The 23,180-nt window shown below is 55.0% G+C and overlaps 1 protein-coding gene across 1 annotated transcript; it reads left to right on the top strand.

The window, feature by feature from the left end:
- Positions 1-23,123, top strand: THRA (thyroid hormone receptor alpha). The gene is made up of 9 exons (XM_036267752.1): positions 1-168; positions 10,428-10,774; positions 13,403-13,470; positions 14,042-14,142; positions 15,982-16,129; positions 16,640-16,845; positions 18,071-18,217; positions 18,922-19,180; positions 19,721-23,123. The coding sequence occupies exons 2-9, from the start codon at positions 10,722-10,724 to the stop codon at positions 19,969-19,971; spliced, it is 1,233 nt and encodes a 410-aa protein (XP_036123645.1). The 5' UTR covers positions 1-168; positions 10,428-10,721; the 3' UTR covers positions 19,972-23,123.
- The last annotated feature ends 57 nt before the right edge of the window (positions 23,124-23,180 follow it).

Below are 23,180 nucleotides of genomic sequence, written 5' to 3' on the forward strand. Positions count from 1 at the left end.
GCCGCGGGGCCGCCACACTCGCCCCCCGCCCCCCCGCGCTCACTCGCACTCACACCCGGGCGCAGGAGGCGGGCGGCCCGGGCCCTACTGGCCCCCCATGGACGCCCCCTGCACGGGGCGCTGAGACCCCGCGTCGCTGCCCAGCCCGGTCCAGCACGCCACGCCGAGGTAAGGGGGAGGGAGCGAGGGGGCATTAATATGCAAATACCTCGCGATTGATTATGCAAAGCCGCGGGGCTCCGGGGCCAGCTCCCCGGCGGTCTGGGGGCGCCCGGGAAGTACCCGTCGCCTGTCTCAGCCTGCCCCGACGTCCGGGTGACCCTGTCACAGCCCAGGAGCTTGCAACTTACGCCCTTGGGAAGAGAGGTGTTGCTAGATGGTCGGTGGGCCCCGGGATTTGCCAGCGGAGATGGCGTCCAGGCCTCCCCCTCGAGGGCCCGCCTGGCCTCTGTCCGGCCCGTCTGCTGCGCATTCCCCGGCCCGGCCCCGCTGCCAGCCGCCCGAGCGCCCCCGCCCGCCGCGCAGCGGGTTGTTTACGGTGCGCCGGAGGCCTGCCCCCCCCCAGCCCCCACCCCTAGCCTCGGAGGCCGAGTGGCCTTTGCAAAGCAGCTTCCAGCTGCGGAGGGCAGTATGAGTGGGGTGGGAGGGGTGGGTTTGCACGGGCCTCGGGAGAGGAAAGGCCCCCCCACTTCACCCCCCTTCCCAAATGAGCATGGCTCTTTGGTTGCAACATTGCTAATTGCAAAAAACGTGGCCGGGGGTGGGGGGAGTGTATTTGAGGGTACCAAGATGATTAGGAGAGTTGCAAGCTAGGGTGGTTGGAGAAAAGAGGGAGGAATGGACCTGTGCTGTACGTGCCCCCCCTTTTTTCCCTCCCCTTGCAACGTGTCTCCTCTGGTGCCCCTTCTCTGCCTGGGGCCCTCCCTTGTCCGGTGTGAAAGAAAGGCCTGGGGCTGGGGGGCAATGGAGAGAGCCACCATTTCCAGGGTGGAGGTCCCAGTAGGAAAGCCAGTGGAATGGGAACCCACCTCTCAGTGATGGCTCTGGCCCCAGGAGGGGGAAGGAATGAACAGGGCTGTTGTCCAAGATGAGGGGGGAAGCAAATGTGACATGCAGACACCGACATATGCCCACACAGACAGCCACATGCACGCCCAGGGACACCCAGGCAGACTCAAGGACAGAAGCTGCTGGACACACCCACATGGGGACAAGGGAAGAGGCAGGCTGCAGCTGCACTGGGGAGCTCAGAGAGGTGGAACACACCCACGGGAGACCACCCATGCACATACCCACGCACAGGGTCGCACGAAGATGCTCTCACACACCGGGGCAAGGAGGAGTCGCTGTCACCCACACAAAAAAGTCACTATCACATGCATGCATGAATACAGGGCAACCGCACGTTACAAAAGACCCTGTCACTCACAGGCACACACGTGCTCGCATGAGCCCAGTCACACAGGCATCGCCTGCCGTGACAGTCGCTGTCACTCAGTCAAACGCAAACACAATTACACATCAACACATACACACAACTTAGCAACAAGTATTTTCTTGGACTCCTACTGTGGATCGTTCTGTATACAACAAAACCCCTGCTCCCAAGAAAATTAAATTTGTTTGTGTGAAAGACTTTCCTGCATAATAGTGCAAGGCATGCATTCATGATAATGTTCCAGGTCTCTCTTGCTTGTCATCCCACCCTACTAGATGGTGAGCTTGAGACCTGGCAGAGAATCACTCCAAGAGCTCCTGATCCCACCCAGAGCCTAGCACAGGAAGTGCTCTGTAAATACTTGTTAATTGATTGACTGTGGGAACTCCAGACACAGGTGCACTCATTTGCACACAGTCTCAGACACTCAGGTGCAGAAGGCATTCACAAGGCTCAGGTCCACACCAACAGCTGTGTCTAGACAACCACAGACACACACTGTAGCTATGCAGTCAGGCACACCCCTAGATGCACACAGTCATGGACCTTTCCCTTAGCTTTCTTCTATCTTCTTCCTCAAGGCTTGGCTTTTTTTTTTTTTTTTTCTTTAGGGACAGAGAAACTAGAGCAAAGAGAGTAGGGGAAGGGGGGTTCCAGAGGGCCGAGTCATGGCTGAAGCAGTGTCCAGTGACTTTCAGCAGCTGGGATTATCCTGGCTGCTAGGGGGAGGAGATTCTAGGGTCTCTATCCCCACCCTAAAAGCAAATGGGAGAGTGGGGGAAATATAGCTGTCCCTGCTGGGATCCTTTGTCTGAGCCTTTCCTGGGGCAGTTCACTCTCCCCCAGCTGAGTTCCTGCCTCTCACCCTGATCTGGCCCCTTTTTCCACCTCTGCCCTCCTGTCTAAACTTGGAAGCCTTCCTTAGGAGGCTGTATGCTGGTGAGTGTCTGGGTGAGTGATGTGTATTTTTGACTTGGAATTTCTCTCTAACGCCCTCTCTCTGTTGTTCTGTCTTGCTGTGTCTGATTCCCTCTCCTTGTTTCTCTGCCAGACTGTAACTCTCACCCTGTCACTACTCCCGTCTACCCCCTGTTCTTGTCTGTTTTTGCCACAATCTCCTTTCTCAGAGCTGGGAACTGGCATTGATGTTCTTCATAGTTTTCCGGTTGTTAATACTCAAACCCCGCCCCTCAGTCCCCGCCTGCCCTGCCTCTGGGGTCATGGAGAGGTTGGGGTGGGGGGGAGCAGGGGGCTCAGCTGGCTGCTCAGGACATCCTGCAACTTCCTCAGTGCTGCAGCTGCAGGCCAGCAAGTTTTGGGGGCTGGGAATGGGGGTCACCTACTGCCCATGCTGACCTCTCAGGCTGGCAGGCTCAGCCAGGAGACACCAGATTGGTGGAAGCCCTGGGTGTGCACGCCATAGCAAGCTAGCTCCTATGCAGAAGGCATTCATAAGGCTCAGGTCCACACCAACAGCTGTGTCTAGACAACCCCAGACACACACTCCTCCAAGTTAGTGAGGAGCTCCCCACCACACTCACCCACTGGAAGAGACTCACCCTCATGGGCAGTGACAGGAGTTGGCAAGACCTGCAATGGCCTTTCTCCACACCCCTGGCAGCTGAGACCCACCTCAGAGATGCCCAACAGCTGTGTCCTTTTTGCCCAGCCTCAGAGCATGTTTCTGAGGGTACAGCTGCCCAGACTATGTGCAGGGCTGAATGAGGCCCTCTTCCATGAGTGCAGGCTGCAGCCTAGGGCAGCAGAATGGGTAACTCTTCCAGAGAGTGAATCTCAACAGGGGACACCAAGCATTTCTGCTTTGCTCCCCTCTAGTTGTGGCCTGTTTGGGTGAGGAAGCACTGGTAGTGTTTCTACCGTAGAGAATCCATGGGCTGCTACAGAAGGGAAAACTGAGAGACCAGGTCACAGGGAACACATAGCTGCATAAAAGACCAAGGTATCATACCTCTAACAGGTAATATGTGTAATGGTAAGCGCACAGCCTTTTTCGGAGCTAGATTGCCTGGGTTTGAATGCCACTTGCTGGTAGTATAACCTTGGGCAAGTGATTTAACCTATCCCTTGCATTATCTGTAAATTGGAGATGATAATACCTATTTCATTCAGCTTTTTGAGGATCGGAGGATTTCAAATATATAAAATGCTTTAAAAAGTTCCTGGTGCATAACAAACACTGTATGTATTAGCTATTACAATGAGGAAGCCTGTGGGTCTGGGGTCCCCTGAATTTCTTGGAGAAGCTTGATAGAGAACTGGAGCTTCTAGACATCATGGGAACAGGAATGAGATGAGGATGGGGGGGCATAGTGGGTCCCTAATCTGTAGACTCCTCAGCCTTTACATCACCATTTTTTCCTTTACATGTTTTTGCAACCTGGAGCTCCTCTGAATCTCACCTTTTAGCTGCTTCTTAAAAGGAGCCCTTGGCATCTCAGCCTGGGACACACTTCCCCAGTTAGGGGCACGTGCATGAATGTTTGGGCATCACTGCATCTCCATTGGGACAAGTCTGCGAGTAGGGTGGGGGTAGAAATAACAAGGAAAGCCGATTCCTCTCCCTAACCCTTCTTACTTGTAGAGTACAGCACCCTTCCTCTCTCCTGGGGACCCAGCAACCCAGCTACCTACCATTGACTGATCAATGAGGACCCAACCCTGGCTGACAGACACCAGATCCCCCCCACCCCCACCCCCGCGTGGAGGGGCATTAGTGTGAATGGTGGTGGCACAGAATAAGGATCAGTGTGGTGGGCGTGGTGCCTTGAGATCCAGTGTCTGTCCTGGGTTGCCTTTTCCCTTTGTGAATCCAGTGATAAGACTCCTCTCTCCCCCAGATCCCTTTTATTCAGCCCCTCCCCTTCAAGGTGCAGCAAGGACAATAGGGGGATGCCCTATGGTGGGCCACTGGGGAGCCAATCTCAACTCTAGTTCTTACAGCTGCAAAGGTGCTTGGGAGACTTTTTAACATTATGGTAGGGGGAGGTAAGCATGACCACAGTAGAATGAGCACTGGCTAGGAGTTGGCGGCTGGGTTTTTGCCATCCACCAGTTGCTGACTTTGGGCCTGGGTTTTCATCATCTGTAGACAATGATGGCCTACCTCACTCAGAGTGAGGGTAAATAATATACCATGGGATGGCACCTATGTTCAATCCCTGTTGCATCCTGGCATGATAAGCAACGCCTGTGGATCCTCTTGTCCTCCCAGGGCCTGGCACACTCCAGGGTAAGGATACACTTGCCGCTGGAGGCAGAGACAGTTCTGTCTCTCATGGAGGCATCTGGTGTGTGGTGGAGGGCATATGGTTTTCAGGTACATGGTGCTGTCCTCCCTGGCAGGCCAAGGCAGGACTGCCAAAGGGGAACTCATTTTTGTTTACCTTTGTGTGTGGTGGTCCACGGGAGGGGTCAGAAGTTCTCTGGGTATTCTAGGGGAGCAAGATGAAACATTGGTGTTGGGAATTGCTACCATTGCTCCCTCGCCTTGGGGATTAGCATTCAGTCTGGGGACCAGGGACTAGAGTTAAGGATTAGGGCCAAAGGCACAGCCACACCCTCCAGAAGTAGCAAAGTGTAGCTTACTAGACCAAACCCCCAACCCACCTTCTGTTTTCCTCTTTTCCTCCTGCAAGGAAGAGAGGAGCTCTTGGCTCAAAGAGCCTTAGCTGCCTGTTTCATTTTCTCTTTTACCCAGGCGCGTGGGCGGGGAAAGGGAAACGGGAGGAGGTTTTGGTGGCTATCGGCGTTTTTGTACACATCAGTGAGTGGGTGTGTTGTGCGTGCATACATGTGTACGTGTGTTTTGTGCATGTGTGGGCTGGGGAGGGCTCTGAATGTCTGTGGAACGGTACCCCGGAGCTGCTGCTCTGCGCATGCGGGGTGAGTGTGTGTGTCTGCACGTGTCCGTGTGTGTGCCTGAGACTAAACTGCATGCGCGCGTGCGCACAGACACACACACACACACACACACACAGGCACTTTATAATCTCTCCCCATTTCTTCCCTCCCTCTCCTCCTCCCTCTACCCCTTCTCTTTCTCCTTCCTTTTTTCCTCCTTTCACTCCCTCTCCCTTCCTAGTTCCTCCCTCTTCTCCCTCCCTCCCTTCCTCCCTCTCTCTCCCTCTCCCTCTCCCTCTCTCTTTTCCTTCTCCCCACCTTCTCTCCCTCCCTCCCTTTCTCCCTCCCTCGGCGGGGGCTAGCTTCCACCTCCCTGGGGTGCCTGGGAGAAGAACATCCATGCCTTTCCCTTCCACCATTTCCTTCCCTCCTGGGCGGTGCTCCCCAGGGCTTGGGGACAATTCCTCTCTATGGCCTCTTCTTCTCTCCTAGGAAGAGGGGAGTGGGGAAGGGAGGACCCCAAGCCCTGTGCCCATGATACCATCTGCAGTGAGCGCCTTGGCCCCGTGACATTCATGCCTCCAGCCTTCAGCTGCCCCAGTGCCCAGCTCCAATTACCCCTGGCTGCTGGGGGCAGGGTGGGGAGAATGTGTGTGCCCAGCTGGGGGTGCTCCTAGCTCTGCTCTCTTGGCTACTTGCATTTCCCACCTCCATTCCTGAGGGGAAGTGGGTCAGGGGACACAAAGTTCTGTAGATTGGCAGGGAAGGAACTGGGCATGGGGGATGTGGATGACCTCTAGACCTGGGCACCCACCTTGATGCCTGACTAGATCTGGGCTGGGTTAGGAGGAGGGAGAGGAGAGCAGCAGGTGGGTGAGGTTATTTTGGGGGGGAAGCACAGTCTTTGATGTTAATACTGGGCATCTGGCCCAAGTCAAGGCTGCTGTTTATGTCCTTATGTCTCTGACCTACAGGGGGGAGTTTCCTGTTCTATTCTTTTGGGGGAGAGGATCCTTTGTTGATCCAGTCTCCCCCACCCCCATCTCCCATTCTCTAGCCTCCAGGGTCCCACAGTGGCTAGGAGATCAGACTTAAGGGTTCACTGCCCTTAAGCTCCAGAATTCCATCTCATGGGTGCCCAGAGAGAGCCCACCAAGGAATGCTGCCTCCTTGGCTTGCCTCCCTCCCTCCCTCGGGCTTGCCAGGCTGGTGCCTGTGTCTGTGTACTCCTCTGCCATCTCACACCTGCCAAACAGTACCTTCCTTCCCGCCTTCACTCCTCTCTTTCCTGGCACTAGGATAATAGTGAGTTGGGTGGGGCAGTCCTGATCAGTCCATACCTGAGAATAGAACAGGGGGGATCTGGGAGAGGAAAAAGAGGTCCCAGCCCTGAGGGGCATCTACCCCTCCATGTGGGGGCTTGTGTTGCTGCTGCAGCCTCCACCACCGCCGGATTCCCAGGGTCTGTTGGTGCCTGTGGCTGCTCATGGGAGCCCATGCTGGCACGGGCGGCCGTGTCTGCACACAGATGCCTGTGTTTGCCTGTGCATGCCTCTGTGAATGTTTGGGCTACAGTAGCCATCTGGGCTCCTTAGCATCCCCCTCCTTGGCTCCCATGGTGTGGGGTCAGGGCATCAATGCCAGATCATTAGGAGTTGGGGGGATAGTATCTCCCCATCCTAGCAGTAGGCAAAGGGGAAGGGGAGAGGGAGGTGTGAACCTACCCACAGCACTATTAATAGCCCACATGCCAGGCCACCAAGAACCAGCTGTCACCGTGGAAACCATTTCTACTCCCCCTCCCCCAGCCTCCATGGGGTGGGACTTAGGCAGGGCAGAATCAACCCCCCACCCATCTTTCTTTGTTACCTTTCTTTCTTTGTCTCCCCCTCCATTTGTCTCTCCTTCCCTTCTCTGTCCTCTCCCCCCATCCCTCTTTCCCCATCCCCCACCCCATCTCATTGCCACCTTTCTTCCTTTCCCTACACTTCATAGGCAACCCCCATCTCCATTCCTGCCCAGCTCTTTGTTCTTACCCCTCCTCATCTTTTTTCCCCTCTTCCCCCATCATCTCTTTTATCCCTGTCCTCCTCTTTCTCCCTTTTCTGGTCCCCCTTTCTATGAGTGTGTCTTTCCCTCTATGATTGGCAAAGAGGAGGGCTGGGCTTCCTTTAGAGCATTAAGGGCAAAGTTTAGGGGCCTCAGACAGGTGGGGCCAAAGCCAAGAGCAGACACCCAGGAGAATAATGTGTATAGAATTGGGCGCTAGATTCTAGGGGCAGAGAGTCCCCTCTGGCAGCCCCAGGAGTCCCTTGGGAAAATCCCTTGGGTCCACAGGACTGCGGAGTGGAACAGTCTGGCAGTGGGAACCTGGCATGGTGCCTGTGGATGCCGCATTGGGCGTGTGTCTCTGTCCCCCCATTGCAGAAGCACTTAAGCTTAATGAAATGCTTCCCCCTCCACGGGCACCTTGCCCACACTGCCACCCGGCAGCTCTTATCTGACGAAGAGGGAGTGGGTGGCCAGGCCAGCCGACAGGTGGGTCTTGCTGTGGGACTGTCCAGCCTAGTCTCAAACCCTATAGCTCCACCCTCTCTACCACCTCAGGGCTGAGCCGCTGCAGGAGATGTGCAAGAAAGGAGCTGGAGGAATTAAGCAGGACTCCAGGGGGAGGAGAGGGAGGCTACCCTTCAGGGTGGGTAGCCCTGCCCCACCCCCTCTTCCCCACTGACCTTTCTCTGCCCACAGCTAACACAGGCTCATGTGGTATGTGCCTCCCTGAATGCTGGGCCCTCTGCTTGCTCTGTGTCGCCTGAGACCCAGGTGTGTCCCTAGAGAGATGACAAGGAATCACCAGGGGTTCCAGCTTCTTGCTAGGTGCCAGGTGAAGGTGCCCTAAGCAGTGAGGACAGTGCCTTTCTCCTCTGCCCACTGCCAGGGGCTCAGTGTAGCCTGGGTTGCACTGACAGGCACCAAGGCACCATTCAGCTGAGCACAGAGATGGGGCAGAGAGGGAGACTTCCCCTCCCGCAGCGGGCACGTGCAAGCCCTTGGCAGTGCCCGGACACATTTGGAGTTAAGGCTGGGCTGGGGAGGGGGAAGGGAGAATAAACATGGTGGCTTAGGTTGGCACTGCCCCAGGTGTGCCCTGTAGCAACTGGCAGTGGGAGGGGTGAGGGAGGAGGGGGTCCTCCAGAGCTATGGCCTGGGGCAGGAATTGCCCATGGCATGTGGCTGCTGCTGGTATTCTCTGCCTGGCCTGGCCCACAGCTGCTAACACCCATCGGAACACACCCTGGCCCTCTTCGTCTGCCCCTAGGGCCTGCTCTACAGGGCTGCCCCTCTCTCAGCATGCCCACTCCTATGCCCGCCTCCTCCCCTCCCCAGGGGCACTTGGGCCTCCTGCTGGCGAGTGGATTTTTCCAGCCTCTGTAAACAAGTGGTGGCAGCATGCCAGGTGGGCAGGAGACAGGCGGGGGCAGCACCGCAGCCAGGGTGTGCCAAGCACCGAGGCACAGCCTGGGGGGGAGATGGGGAGACACCCAGAGAGAGCGACATTTAGATGCAGACAGGCAGACCCAAGGAAGCCTTGTTGGGCGCAGATAGATGTGGAAACAGGCAACAGAAAATAGCCCTCTATTGTCCGGCCCAACCCCACAACTGCCCTGGCCCCCTACCCCTCATTGCTGTGGCTGAGGGCAGCGGGCCCCAGTGCCCAGTCCCTGGGCATCCCCACCCACTCTTACTTCTCCCCCCACCTCCGCCCCTTAGGGTTGGCTACGCCATTATAAATTTATAACAGGAATTTCTCCACAAGCCAAGAAAAACTTGACCTACTTTCTTGACGGCTCTCTGGGCTAAGGCTCCCTGCTCGCAACCCCCCAGTCTCCTGTCCAGCCCCCAGTGCCCAGTCCTGGTCTGTGGGGTTATCAGAGGCAAAATGGGCCACCCTTCTGTCCTGCTACACTCCCCACACTGGGGCTCACCTGAGTGCAGAGGCCCTGTTCCACTGCCCTGCCCTGCCCAATGGCCTGACTTATCTCGAGTTCCCCTCCTACCCTGGCTCCTTATCAACTCCAGGGGTGGGTGGAGGGCCCAGGGGCGAGGTCTCTGGTGCAGCAGCTACTTGATGAAGGTTGTGTGTTGGGCTGCACCCTTTGTCCCTCTTCAACATGCCCATACCTGCCTGTGTGTGTGCACAGCAAAGCCTCAGGTCTGGAGCCCGTGGTCAGAGGCGCAGCGTGGAGGGAACGGTGGGCCCAGGTTGGCACTGCCCTGGACCCCAGCTATTGGGACAAGGCTGGCATTCAAGCCAGGCTGTGAGGTGTTAATCCCTGAGCCACCTGCTCATTTGCTTTGTGAATCTGAGTGAATGACCAAGCTTTCTGGGACTCAGTTTCTTCGTCTTGCAGTTCTGCTGCCCATTCCAGAGGGCACATACTATTTAGTTAGCACCTGCTGGTTTCATTTCCCCTTCCCCTTGCCGTCCTGGTGGGTGGCAGCTCAGCTAAACCAACTGCGATATCTGGTCCTCTGGACTGGGAAGTGTGATTTGGGACCTTCTATGGACAGCTCTGGAGTCCTTGGGAGGCCTGAGTTAGAGACTCCTAACTCAGCCAGCAGCAGGGGAGGTCGCTGCCCACGGTTTTCAGTATCTCTCTCCATTGAAGTACTCAGGTGGGCATTCATGATTCCTGTCCCCATACTCACACCCCACCTTTACTTCACAAATGCCCCCTCCCTTCATGCCTGAGCTGAAAACTGCTCATCTCTGGTCCCCTCTTGCCCTATAGTATGGTGAGCTTTGTAAAAACATGGCTAGATGGGTGGTAACAATGACTGGTTAAGGGCCAGGTATTTGACTGAATGTGAGGACTGAGACATGGTACGTGGGATGATCTCATTGTTTCCCTCCATCCCTTTCTGTGTCTGGGGCTTAGGACATAGATCTCCAGTTTTGCCTGCTAAAACCTGTTTATCTGAGAGAGTATCCTGGTTCTCTCCCTGTGCCTGCCCTCCATGCCCACCACCATCTTGTTAGGAGCCCCAAGTGCTCAAAATGTTGCCACCAAAGGACTCCTATCCACCATGGTGCCACCTTATCCCTGCCTTTCTCTTCTCTCTGCAGGGACCTCTGGACAGGACAAGACTCTGAAGCTACTCCCCCAGCCCAGGACTTCCCTACAGACCCAGCTTTCCCCCCAACACTACCACCTGCCACTCCCTGGCCCATCTCACCGCCCACCCCCTTTGGGGCACAGGGCATGGTGTGAAAGGCCAAGTGCTGAGGCGGGCACCATGGGTGCTATGCCCTAGGCCTGGGTGGCGGGGGGTGGGCGGCCTGTGGGTGTGCCGGGGGGGCCAGTGTGCCCACCCCAGTCTCTTGGCGTGCTGGAGGGCATCCTGGATGGAATTGAAGTGAATGGAACAGAAGCCAAGCAAGGTGGAGTGTGGGTCAGACCCAGAGGAGAACAGGTAATGGGTCCGGCAACTAGGTTGTGCCACCTCCTAGGCGGCAGGCATGGCCACCTGGCTGGGCAAAAGAGAGCAGAGTTCGAGCCTCTGGGGGAATGGACGTGAGGCCAGGAAGCCTGCTGCCTACCTTTGCCTAGGAGATGAGGTCATGTTCACGTGTGACAGGGAATTAGGCACCTGGAGGAGAGATGCCCATTTTGTTTATTTGTTTTGTTTTTAATCCTCGCCCGAGGACATTTTTTTTTTTTTTTTTTTTTTGCATTTATCTTGAGATAGAGGAGGAAGAGAGAGAGAAACATTGATGGGAGAGAAACACATCAAGTGGTTGCCACCCACATGACCCCAACTGGGGCCCGGGACAAACTGCAGCCGAGGTACGTGCCCTTAGTGGGAACCGAACCTGGGGCTCTCTGGTCCGCGGGCCGAAGCTCTAACCGCTGAGCCAAACCGGCCAGGGCAGATGCTCATTTTGGAGTGGGGAAGTGATACACAGCAGACAAATGGCATGAAGCAGGCATGTGGCCCCTCCCTTGACAGTACTGGGCAGGCTCAGATGCCTCCGGTGTCCCCTCAGCTGCCCTCACCTGAGTGTGTGGAATGCAAACAGTCTTGCCACTTGCCTCCTCTCCCTGCCAGCCTGTTCACATCTCCCCGAGTGTGCAGTCCACAAGCCATGGTGCGTGTGCCCTGACAGCTCAGTAACTGTCGGTCATAGCCCACGCTTATATTTGGAACCTTTTGGGAGCCCCACAAGCTCTTCCTTGTTCATGGGCAAGGGCGGGCACTGCCATGGGGCTCCTCCCAGGAAGTGGAAGTGAATGCCAACTGTGGAGGTTTTGCTCACACGTGGAGGAGGCATCAGCGCCACACACACTGCTAGGAATGGGCTACCTGTGATCTGCATTACCCTTGAGGAGCCCAGAGGGTCTCTTCCTCTCCCATTAACTCCAAGTGGCACAAAACTTTGTGCCAGTTGGCGTGGTGCCCCTGGAGCAGGGTACAGCTTGTGTCTATGGCCAGGGAGAGGGTGGGGGATGGGTAGTTCTGGGGAGTAGAGTGGCTGTTGCCTAGGAGACCAGATCTTGAGCCAGGAGGCCGGAGGCCTGGCCAGGCAAAGCCCTGGGGCCCAATACTGGGTCTCTGGAGGGGTGGAGGAAGTGAATGGGGCTGTCAGTTGGGTAGGGCACCTGGAGTTTCCCCTCCCCAAAGCCTCACCCCAGGCGGGGGCTTTGAAAAAGATCTGGCGTGTCACTGCGTAGCTCTCACTGGCAACGTCTCTACCTCCCTGCCCAGACTTTGTGAATCTGGAAGAGTCTGCTCCTAACCCGAGAAAGGCTGGAATCCAGGTTCCCAGTCCCGCAGAGCTGCACCCCCCTCCCCACAAGCCTCCCCTCCCCCAGGTCCCCGCGCCACCTTGTGGCTGTCCCTGGGACTGCACCCAGAGGCTGTAAATATAATTGCTGAAGACCCGCAGCTTAGCTGGGACCTAGGTGGCTCAGAGTTCCCCCACACCCTCCCGTCCTGGAGGGGGAAGGGAGATCTGACCTTCCAAACATTGCAGAAATCAGACAGGGGTAGTCCCCAGAGAGCATGAAGCACAGAGCCGTCTTTGACTGTGACCGTGGCCAAGGTCACTGTGTCAGTATGTTGGGAGCTGCATCAGGGGAGGGGCCCTGCAACATGTTACATGCAGGGTGGGTGTGGGAGGTTATACAGTCCATGCATGTATGTGGAAGGCTTATATAACCTGTGTGTGCTGAGGTTATGTAACATGTATGTGGAGAATCTGGCGACATATATGTGCAGTGGCTGTCGGTTGCTAATACCTTGCATGGAGGGGCTCAGGGTCCTTGTCCTGGCTGATTTCAGTGCATTGTCACCAAGCACAAATGGGGCATCTGTTTGCTGCTCCGTGAAGTGGATTTCATGGACAAGATGACTCTGGAAGTCCTTTCCTATTCTCACATTCTTAGTTCTGGATTCTAGTTGCTAGGACTACATATTTTCAGTCACTGTGGCTATGTAGCATGTGTGTTTGGCCTGGAAATCAAGCAACATGTTTACTGGGGGGACGAGGATGGTATTATTAGGTGTCTGTCTGGAGGGTTGCATAACACATGGGCATATCCTAGAGGTCATATAACACATTTGAAAATGCCCTGAAAGTTGCATAGATATGTAGGTCCTGTGTTTATTTGCTATGCTTGGGTTTATACTGAAGGCTGCATAGTTATTCATATCTAGTAGTCTTGTGTTGTGTGTGTGTGTGTGTGTTCTAATGGTTATATAACTTTAAGCATGTCCTGAAGATTCTGCATGTGTCATGTACTGAAGGCTTAAATATGTGGATATTTTATAGATTACGGGTGTTTAAGTTTCTATAGTGCATGTGTGTGTGTGTGTTGGGGCCCAGAACATGTTTGTGCCCCAGCCAAGCCCCTTATCACTCTCTCTAAAGCTTCTAGATAGCTAGACCCTTCTCAGTTTTGTCAGCTGACCTAGGGTGGGAGGTAGAATGAGGACATGAGATGCAGGGAGTCAGGCCTGGGGGCTTATATAAGCCTATTGGATGAGAAGGGGGCTGTCCAAAGATTGCTCTGTGATTCTGCCCACTTTGCCCCCATCCAGTGCCAGGTCACCAGATGGAAAGCGAAAAAGAAAGAACGGCCAATGTTCCCTGAAAACCAGCATGTCAGGTGAGCCTGGCTGTGTGTGCACTTCCTCCCTGCCCTGAGTCCCACCAAACCAGACCAGGGCTTTTCCAGAGCCTGGGCATGTACCAGCAGCTCCTGTGTCCTATGGGGAGAGCCTCCTTGAGGGCTTGGGATGGGCTTGTCTGGAGGTGAGATGGGTATGTGGGCATATCCCAGCCTTGAAGATGGATTAGGTCAGAAAGGGCCTCTTCCTTCTCCCATAACCCCCTTGCCTGAGACCCCCACCCCACCCCAGAATTAGGGCTTGGGCTAAAGGGCTATATTCCCCTGAGATGAGCTGCTGACACTTGCTTCTTCTTCTTATGCATCCCCTGCCACTTGGGGGCAACAAGAGAAAAGCCCTGAATGGACAAGCAGAATTCTGGGACTCTCCATATTAGGGAAGGGGATGGACAAGATAACTTCTGATGTGTCTCTAGGATTCTACCCTTTAGGGAGGCTGGGCTAGGGGATGGGCCAGGAAGGAAAAGTTGGGGGATGCAGAAAGTGTAAGAGCCTCTCTGCTAGGGGCCCAAGCCATGCCTGCCTGCCTGCCTCCCTTCCTCCCTCCCAGGGTATATCCCTAGTTACCTGGACAAAGACGAGCAGTGTGTCGTGTGTGGGGACAAGGCAACCGGTTATCACTACCGCTGCATCACTTGTGAGGGCTGCAAGGTATGGACCAGCCAGCTCCTGCCCCTCCCCCACCACCTAAGCCCCCATCTCACTCCTTTTAAGGCCCTTAGCACCCAGCACAACAGATGGCTTTATAAACATGTAACCTAAAGCCACCTGTTACATCATCATTCCTCTTCTCATTCATTCATTCATTTGTTCATTCATAATTCCTGCTGTGCCCCTCATAGGTAAGATGCCTCATCTCTCTGAGCCTGTTTCTTCCTATAGTTTTCATCTACAAAATGGGGATAATCATGTCATTTCATAGAGTTGTTGGGAGAATTAAATGAGATCATTCACACAGAGTATTTAAAACAGTGACAGACGCAAAAAAAAAGCACTCAATAAATGTCAGCCATCATTCATCCATTCAGTGCATTATGTGTGAGGAGTACGGTATATGTCCTGTTCTCAGGCTGCTCACAGTCTACCAGAGAGAGGCAGATATCAGTTGAAACCAACATCAGTGTTCTTCCAAATACCTATAGTATTAGTTAAATGCAGATCCCCAGGCCTCATCCCAACCCTACCCAAGCAGAACCTTTTATGGTGGAGCCCAGGGATCTGCCTTGGAATAAGTCCCCCGGAAACTTCCACTGCACTGGAAAGGGTGAGAACCAGTGCTGAGGTGGGCAGGGGGAGCCCAGAGGAGAAAAGGATGGCAGCATCTCCCTGGGCAGAAGGGACAAGGTCATAAATTTGGGGAGACTTAATTAGATTTCACTTTGGACATTTCGACTTGCATAATTTGGGGGGGATCAACACCTCCTGAAAATATAAACCTTCCAAGAAGTAGAAATATTTAAAAATATGTTAAGGCTTTAAGTTCCTTTCTTGGTGTCAACCAAACCAAGACCACCAGGGATTTAGAGTCCCAGAGCGGTGTCCCTGGAAGCGATACAAGCAGTGACCAAGGAGCCTTACCCTCAAGGACATCTGAGTTCCAGAGGAGCATCTCAGAAGGACAGAGCTGTCTGACCCCACCCCTAGAGAGTCTGGTGTTGTAGGTCTGGGGTGAGGCCCGGGAATCTGTATTTTTGGTAAGCATCCTAGGTGATTTTAATGTACCCCAGAATCTGAGAGCTCAGACCTTGGTGTCCCATACCTCCGGACCAGTTCGGGCTCTGATGCCCATTTAGCCATTTGGGCAATTTAAGCAAATGAAGTGGCTTTGGACACGTTGCTCAGTCTCTCCAGGCTTCAGTTTTCTAGTCAGGAAAGTAGAGATAGGGACAGCTCCTACCCTGTGGGATCCACATGAGTATTAAATATGGTGACGCTCCAAAGAAAAGGCTCATAAGTGCCTGGCGTGTAGTGAGCGTTCGACGTGCCATAGAGAGCTGAAAATTCTGTTTTAAAGCTACTAGAATTCATACACAATGTCTTATTTTGACCTTTTGACACCCCCTCCCCCATTTCATGAACTCCACCTGCATGGGCAACAGGCAGCATGTATGAGAATGGTTTGGGGGTCAGTGCTGTTTTAGAGTTATTTAGCAAGGTGGAAAGCAGGTATTCAGTGGACTGCCAGTGCTGTTATTACTCAGGCTTCGCAGGACCTCACACCATCCCAGGCCCAGATCTCCGTACTTCAGTCATCATCCCACCTCTGCCACCACCCCTACCCATGTACCTCACCCCTAAGTAGCTGGGAGTGCTGAGGGCCTGTATTCCTAAGGTCCTTCTAAGTCCTCGCAAAGCCCAGTGGTCCTGGGCCTGCTGTGTCAGGAGTGTGCCAGGTTCCCTCACTGACCCCCCATTCCCCAGTGAACTGCATGGTTAGTTCAGGAAGGGGAGGCCACGATCACAGCACGATCCATCTACCTCCCGTTCCAGGGCTTCTTTCGCCGCACAATCCAGAAGAACCTCCATCCCACCTACTCCTGCAAATATGACAGCTGCTGTGTCATTGATAAGATCACCCGCAACCAGTGCCAGCTGTGCCGCTTTAAGAAGTGCATCGCCGTGGGCATGGCCATGGACTGTAAGGGGATGGACGGGGAAGTCAGACCAGGTGGCTGTGGGTGGGGGTGTGTTCAGATATGGCAGCACCCTTCCAGGGTACCCTCTGGGCCCCAGAGCAGGTCAGGCTGAAGGCAAGATGATGTTCAGAATCTTGCCCTCATCCCTGGAGAATAGCTTTCCTCTCTGGGTTCTGCACATGACCCAGTGCTTACCTGCCTTTCACCACTCAGGCCTTAGAGGGACTTGTTGGGTAGAAAGAAGTCCTGAGCACCCCACCCTGGCACAGTGTTCCTCACGAGGACACTCCACTTCTGGGTGAGAGAGGATAACCTGCTATGCCTCTGGATCAGCCCAAAGTAGAATTGATGTTCCAGTGATGATCATGATCCAGGTTGTGCTGCCCAGCTGCTCGGTGATGCTCAACCTCTCTGGCCCTCAGTTTCCCCAACCTGTACACTGGGAAGAGTCGTTTCTGAGAGGGTTGTGGAGACTGCCATGCAAAGGGCATGTGTCTTTCTGTTGTTGACAGTGGTTCTAGATGACTCAAAGCGGGTGGCCAAGCGCAAGCTGATTGAGCAGAATCGGGAGCGGCGGCGGAAGGAGGAGATGATCCGATCGCTGCAGCAGCGACCAGAGCCCACTCCTGAAGAGTGGGATCTGATCCATGTTGCCACGGAGGCCCATCGCAGCACAAATGCCCAGGGCAGCCATTGGAAGCAGAGGCGGAAATTCCTGGTAAGGAGATGGGGTTGGGAGGTGAGTGGCAGCCAGGTGCCAGGGAGAGGAGAGTGAGCTCAGTCTTACCTCCTCCAGGAAGCCCTCTTAGTTTAATCTAACACAAAGCTGATACTCCCCACACGTTGGTGATTTTGATTTGTTTTTTTGTTTTGTTTTTTAAATATATATATTTATTGGTGTTTTTTTTCTTAGAGAGAGAAGAGGGGAGAAAGAGAGAGAGAAACTCAATGTGAAAGAAAAACACTGATAGGCTGTCTCCTGCACACCCCCTACTGGGGATCAAGCCCGCATCCTAGGCATGTGCCCTGACCAGGAATCGAACCAGGACCTCTCAGTCCATGGGACGACACTCAATCCACTGAGCCACACCGGCCGGGCAGGTGGTTTGATTTGTACACCTGTATATATGTCACTGCTATCTGGGTTCTGCCTATTCCACCTGACTGGGAGCTATGTGAGGACAGGGACTTGTCTTCCTCATTGAATTTCCAGCAGGGCTGACCTCTTTTCTTTGCCCACAGTAACTTGGAGGAGAAAGTGAGGACATAGTCATGTAACAGTATTTTGCGGTACTTACTGGGTGCCAGGCATTGTGTTAGGCCCTGGCAAAACTGAATGCTAAGTGAATAATCAGCTTGAGAGGAGATGGCCAGTTGGCTGTATGTGGTGCGGGAAGGCAGGAAACTGGTGGTCTGCTTTTTGGAGGAGTACGCCAGCGGGTGGAATAGTTCGCTGTTAAGCACACAGGCTCTGATACCAAGCCGTTGTGTGCATGTGTAATGGTCAGGAATCAGACTGCCTGGTTCTTACTAGTCATGTGACCTTGGGTTTATTAGTTAGCTGCCCTATGCCTCAGTGTCCTGATCTGTGAAACAGAGAAAATTATTTTCTTTATAGGTTGTGGTGAGGATTAAATGAGATAATATATGTAGAACATGTAGCCTAATGCCTGGCCACATATTAAATATTCAAGATATAGCTTCTATTATTATGACATTACTTCTGCTACTGTTATGATCATTGTTATTATTAGCAGACTGGAGCTCTGGCTCTGGTCTATTCTCTGCCCCAAGGTGAAGGAAAAGCCTTAGGCCTGGGACAGAGTCCCAGGTACTGGTGGCCCCTCTTCCCTAAGCTGCCTTGGAGCTCCCCCTGGTGGGCAGGGAGCCTCAGAGGTTGAAAGGGGTCTGCAACCCAAACTGACCCCCATCTCTCCCTCTAGCCGGATGACATTGGCCAGTCACCCATCGTCTCCATGCCGGACGGAGACAAGGTGGACCTAGAGGCCTTCAGCGAGTTTACCAAGATCATCACCCCGGCCATCACCCGTGTGGTGGACTTTGCCAAAAAACTGCCCATGTTCTCCGAGGTGAGTGGCAGATGGGAGGGGAGACATGGTGACAAACTGAAGGGAAACCTAGACGTGCTTCTCAGATCACTCAGTCCCAGCACATGCTCATCTGAGTTTCTCTGGGCAGGGGTCAATTCCTTTAGGTCAACACACACCCAGCACAAACACACACACACACACTCTCGCACACACATACACACATACTCTCACACACATACACACACGCATACTCACACATGCATACTCACACACACATACACACACACTCTCAAACGCACACCCAGCACACATACACATTCACACGCACACTCACACACACACACACTCAGTCTGTGCTACCTGATCCCTAAGGAGCCTATAGGTTCCAAGTACCCAGCCCTCTCCCGGACAAGTCTACATGGCCATCCCAACTCTAGGCAGCCTGAACGTCTCATGTTAAAGAGCACTCACTGGGGACAGGCTGCCATACCAGCTGTGTGACCTTGTCCATGTTCCCTAAGTCCCTTGAATCTCGGGTCCTGCCGTGAGGACGGAGATAAGGAGAGGATAATTGTGAGGTTTCATGAAATCGGGCATGTCTTGGCGCAACGCAAAGTTAGCTGTTCAGAGCACATGTTACTGGCTGAGGCCAGTGGTGGCCTCGCAGCTCCCAGGGGGCACCCACAGGGGACACTCCTGGGGTGGAGCATGCTGAGTGTTTCTGCGGCCCTGCCACTCCACAGCTGCCTTGCGAAGACCAGATCATCCTCCTGAAGGGGTGCTGCATGGAGATCATGTCCCTGCGGGCTGCTGTCCGCTATGACCCCGAGAGTGACACCCTGACGCTGAGTGGGGAGATGGCTGTCAAGCGGGAGCAGCTCAAGAATGGCGGCCTGGGCGTAGTCTCCGACGCCATCTTTGAATTGGGCAAGTCGCTCTCTGCCTTTAACCTGGATGACACGGAAGTGGCTCTACTGCAGGCCGTGCTGCTAATGTCAACAGGTACTGCTGGTTGGCTGGGAAGGCTGTTCTCATCCTCCTTACTTAATCCTAGTCTCTCTCTGTTCCCCTGCTTCTCTGCCGCCCCCAAGCCCACCTCTGTGTCCCACAAGCTTACCTCTGTCATCCAGGCCTTCTCTGCCCCCCGGGCCCATCCTCTGTCCCCTGTCACCCATGCCCCCTCTGTTCTGTTCCCCAGGCCCATCTCTTGCCTCTGGATCTCTCTTCTGCCCCTTTCCCATCTTTGCCCCATCCTCTCTCTCCGCCCCCTCATCCCCTGTCTACCCGTATTCCCACCCCACCTCTGACCACCAACCCTTCTGTCTGGCCCCAGTCCTGTCCTGCCTCTGAGTTTCTTCTCTTCCCACCTTTCTGTCCCTCTGTCCTCTTTGCTTGTCCCTCCATACCTCGACCCCTCAGTTGCTCTTCCGCTGTGGAGTCTGTCCTCCTACACATGCCCCCCCCCCCCACCCAGTGTGTGTTCTCCCTTCTCCCCTCTGTCTCCTTCACCCGCTCACCCTCATGCCTCTCCTTTCCCCATAGACCGCTCGGGCCTGCTGTGTGTGGACAAGATCGAGAAGAGTCAGGAGGCGTACCTGCTGGCGTTCGAGCACTACGTCAACCACCGCAAACACAACATTCCGCACTTCTGGCCCAAGCTGCTGATGAAGGTGACTGACCTCCGCATGATCGGGGCCTGCCACGCCAGCCGCTTCCTCCACATGAAAGTCGAGTGCCCCACCGAACTCTTCCCCCCACTCTTCCTCGAGGTCTTTGAGGATCAGGAAGTCTAAAGCCTCAGGCGGCCAGAGGGTGTGCGGAGCTGGTGGGGAGGAGCCTGGAGAGAAGGGGCAGAGCTGGGGGCTGAGGGAGACCCCCACACCTCTTCTCTCCTCCTCTCATCCGCGGATAGATTGAGCTCCCACACACACCCGCACTACCCCGTCCCTCCTCAGAACCTCCAGCCCTGGGACAGGGCAGACAAATGAACTTGCTATGAAAAGGACAGTGTGGGAGGCTGGGAGGGACTGTGTCCTGCAGTTCCCAAGACCCCATCCTCTAAGAAGGTAGGGGAAGGGAGGAAGAACTAAAAGGGGACAAGCCATCTTGACTGTAGGGGACAGGAATGTGGGGTGGGGGAAGATGCCCTCAACTCACCCCCTACATACACACAAGAGAGAGTCCCCCATCTAGTTTCTTGGCCTAGATTCCCCCTCCAGGCTAAGGGCCTCTCTGCTCCCCCAGATGCCTGGGTGCAAAGAAGGGCTTGGCTTGGCTCCTCCCCGGAGGTTAAAAATTATAGTCATTCTAACTGCACTTTGGAAACCAGGCAAGGGGAGAAGATAAATGAAGAAAAACTAGACAGAGAGAAAAAGGAAAAAAGAGACAGCGAGCGATTGATAGAGAGAGAGATAATATTAAGTTATTAACTGAGGCTGGCCAGAGGGGAGGACCCCCCCTACCACCCCCATGCACTTTGAGAGCTACCCCTCCTCCCCTCAAATCAGAGAGAACTGCCCCCCCACAAGGTCCCTAAAGGTAGGGCTGCCGATCAGAGCTGTGAGTTAACACAACAGGGTCCTGGCTACCCACCCCTTGCCTTGCCCCTCCCTCTGTGCCCCTTTGGCACCCCCCACCCCAGTACTTCCTCTGCTCTCTGCCACTCGTGCCCGCTGAGTTCCATCTACCTCTCACGCTGGATGCCAGCTGGCCCCTCACCAGCCTGCCCTGCTGCCCGCACAGCTCCCCTTTCAAGTGCCCAGCCCCAGGGGCCTCTCCCTGTCCCCACACCCCCACTCCTTCTGCACCTTGGCACCCACACAGGAAAAACTGTGGCTCAAGCTCCCGCCCTCCTCACATCCTGCAGTATTAGCTCCAATCCAGATGCTCTGCACTAGGGGTGAGGAGGGTGTGCTGTGAGCTTCTCCCAGAGCCTCCCCCTACTTAGGACTCTGTTTCCCATATGTCTTCTGGGCTCTCTAACCCCTGCCCTCCTCCTTCCCTATTCCCACTTGTACGCACTAACCCAGACTCTGGGCAGGCAGGCACCAAGGAATGGGGTGCTTAGATTAATAGCACTTAGTTGGGGCCCTGGGGGAGGTGGCGGTTGGTGCTCCTCCTTTTTCTTCAAAGCTCTTTAGGCCAGCCACCCCTCTGCCCCTGGGACCCATTTCCCCTCTTCTGTTCTCTAATTCAGGGACTTTGGCTTGAGCCACCTCCCACCTTCCTGGTGAGGAGTGCTCTGTTGGTCTGCATGTGGGTGAGCTGCCCTCCTCCTCCTCCCTTTGGCTGTCACCCACTCTGCAGGGGAGAGGGACAGAGGAAGTAGCTCTCCCATGGGTGGGGTAAGGGGAGGGTGGGGAGGGACCGAGCAGACCAGAGGGCCCTGGGCTCAGGGCTGCATGTCGGCAGGGATGGATGGGTGGACATAGATGCCCCCGGAAGCCATGGGGAATGGGGTGGGGGGGAGGGGTGCCAGGGCTTCCTGCGCTTTGCACTATTGGGGCAAAAATGTCTTAAGCATTGGGGAATCTGCCACCCCACCCTGACCCTCAGCCTGCCACAGCCCCCTACACACACACACACACACACACACACACACACACACACACAGAGGCAATGCTATGCTGCCCATCAGGGCATGTCCTTCCTCTGCTGTTCAGGTGTTCAGACAGAAGGGAGGGCCTGGAAGAGCATCCGTTGTCACCTGTGCGTGTGCCTGCCCTGCCCCGTTGGGCATGTGGGCTGCACCTGCTGTCTTTGTCTTTCCCTCTTTCTCTCCTGGGGCTCTGATTCCTGTATTCCTCCTGTCCTATGGGCAAGCCCTCTCGTACCCTCTTCCTACCCCTGGGGGCCCAGTGGAATTCCTGACCTGTCTGCTGTCTCCCCCATCCCTCCAGCCCTACTTCTACCCCTTAATCCCCATTCTCAGCCATGGCCATGGTGGAGAAAAGGCCTTGAAGAGGTGTGGCCTCTTACAGGCACTTGGGAATCCCCATGCCCCTCCCCAATCATATGAGCTGTGATCCCCCACTCCTCCCCTGACCCTTCCCCCTCACTCTCAGTGATGTGGGGTGTATGTGTGCATTTCTCTGTGTGAATGTGTGAGCGAGTACACGTGGTGGGGGAGGAGCTGGGGGGAACTCAGGAGTGCCACAAACCTGCTCTAGAGAGGCAGCTGTCCCAGTCCCTGCTTTGGAAGTGGGGGACAGGGCCCTCTCCTGGGGGCCATTGGTGCTAATGAGGGGGATGGCCTTGACGTGGGTGCTTAGCATGCCTCCCCCAATATTGGCCCGGGGCACTAGGGCAGGCAGGGTGGGGCAGCAGGTGCAGTATTGGTGGGAGGAGGGGCTGCTGAGAATAAAATGAGGGGTCCAGGCCAGGACAAGGGGGTGCCAGAGCCATGACCACTACCCCACCCCCACCACCCGCCTCTCCATCTCAGTATTCCCCGTCCTATCACTCATAACACACATACCTCATCCAGCCTCCTCCCTGCTCAGACTTGGGGAGGGTGGGGGTGGAGGAGCCCCTATGCCTTCTCCTAGTGGCGGGTCTACAGGGCTGGGAGAGGGCAGGGCGTGTGACATAGACACCGTCCATTAGGGGGACAGTAATTCCTGCCCTGGGAACTCCTGGGTGGGGGGAGGGGGACACTTCCCTGGAGGCGCTACTGAATGTATGAGAAGCTGGTGCTGGGGTGGGGGGAGGGGGGTTGTGGCCAGAAACAGGGAAGGAGGTAGTTCCCTTCCCCGGGGGTGGGGCCAGTAGGAGTGACTTGGGGGGCTCCTACTCCTGCCCCACGTTGACAATCAGTATGTCTGTTATGTGCGATTTTTCACCCCGTTGTGTTTTGGGTCAGGATTTTAAAGAAAGATATTTTTATGGTAATTGTTGCTCGTCTATTTTACTATATATTTATGTAATAAATATATGATGAAAATAACCCCCTTGGGCGCCCCCCCCTTAGACTTGCGTGCTGTTTCCCTTGTATCCTCCCATC

The sequence above is a fragment of the Molossus molossus genome, unplaced genomic scaffold (assembly GCF_014108415.1).
Source record: "Molossus molossus isolate mMolMol1 unplaced genomic scaffold, mMolMol1.p scaffold_m16_p_19, whole genome shotgun sequence".
Classification (NCBI taxonomy): domain Eukaryota; kingdom Metazoa; phylum Chordata; class Mammalia; order Chiroptera; family Molossidae; genus Molossus; species Molossus molossus.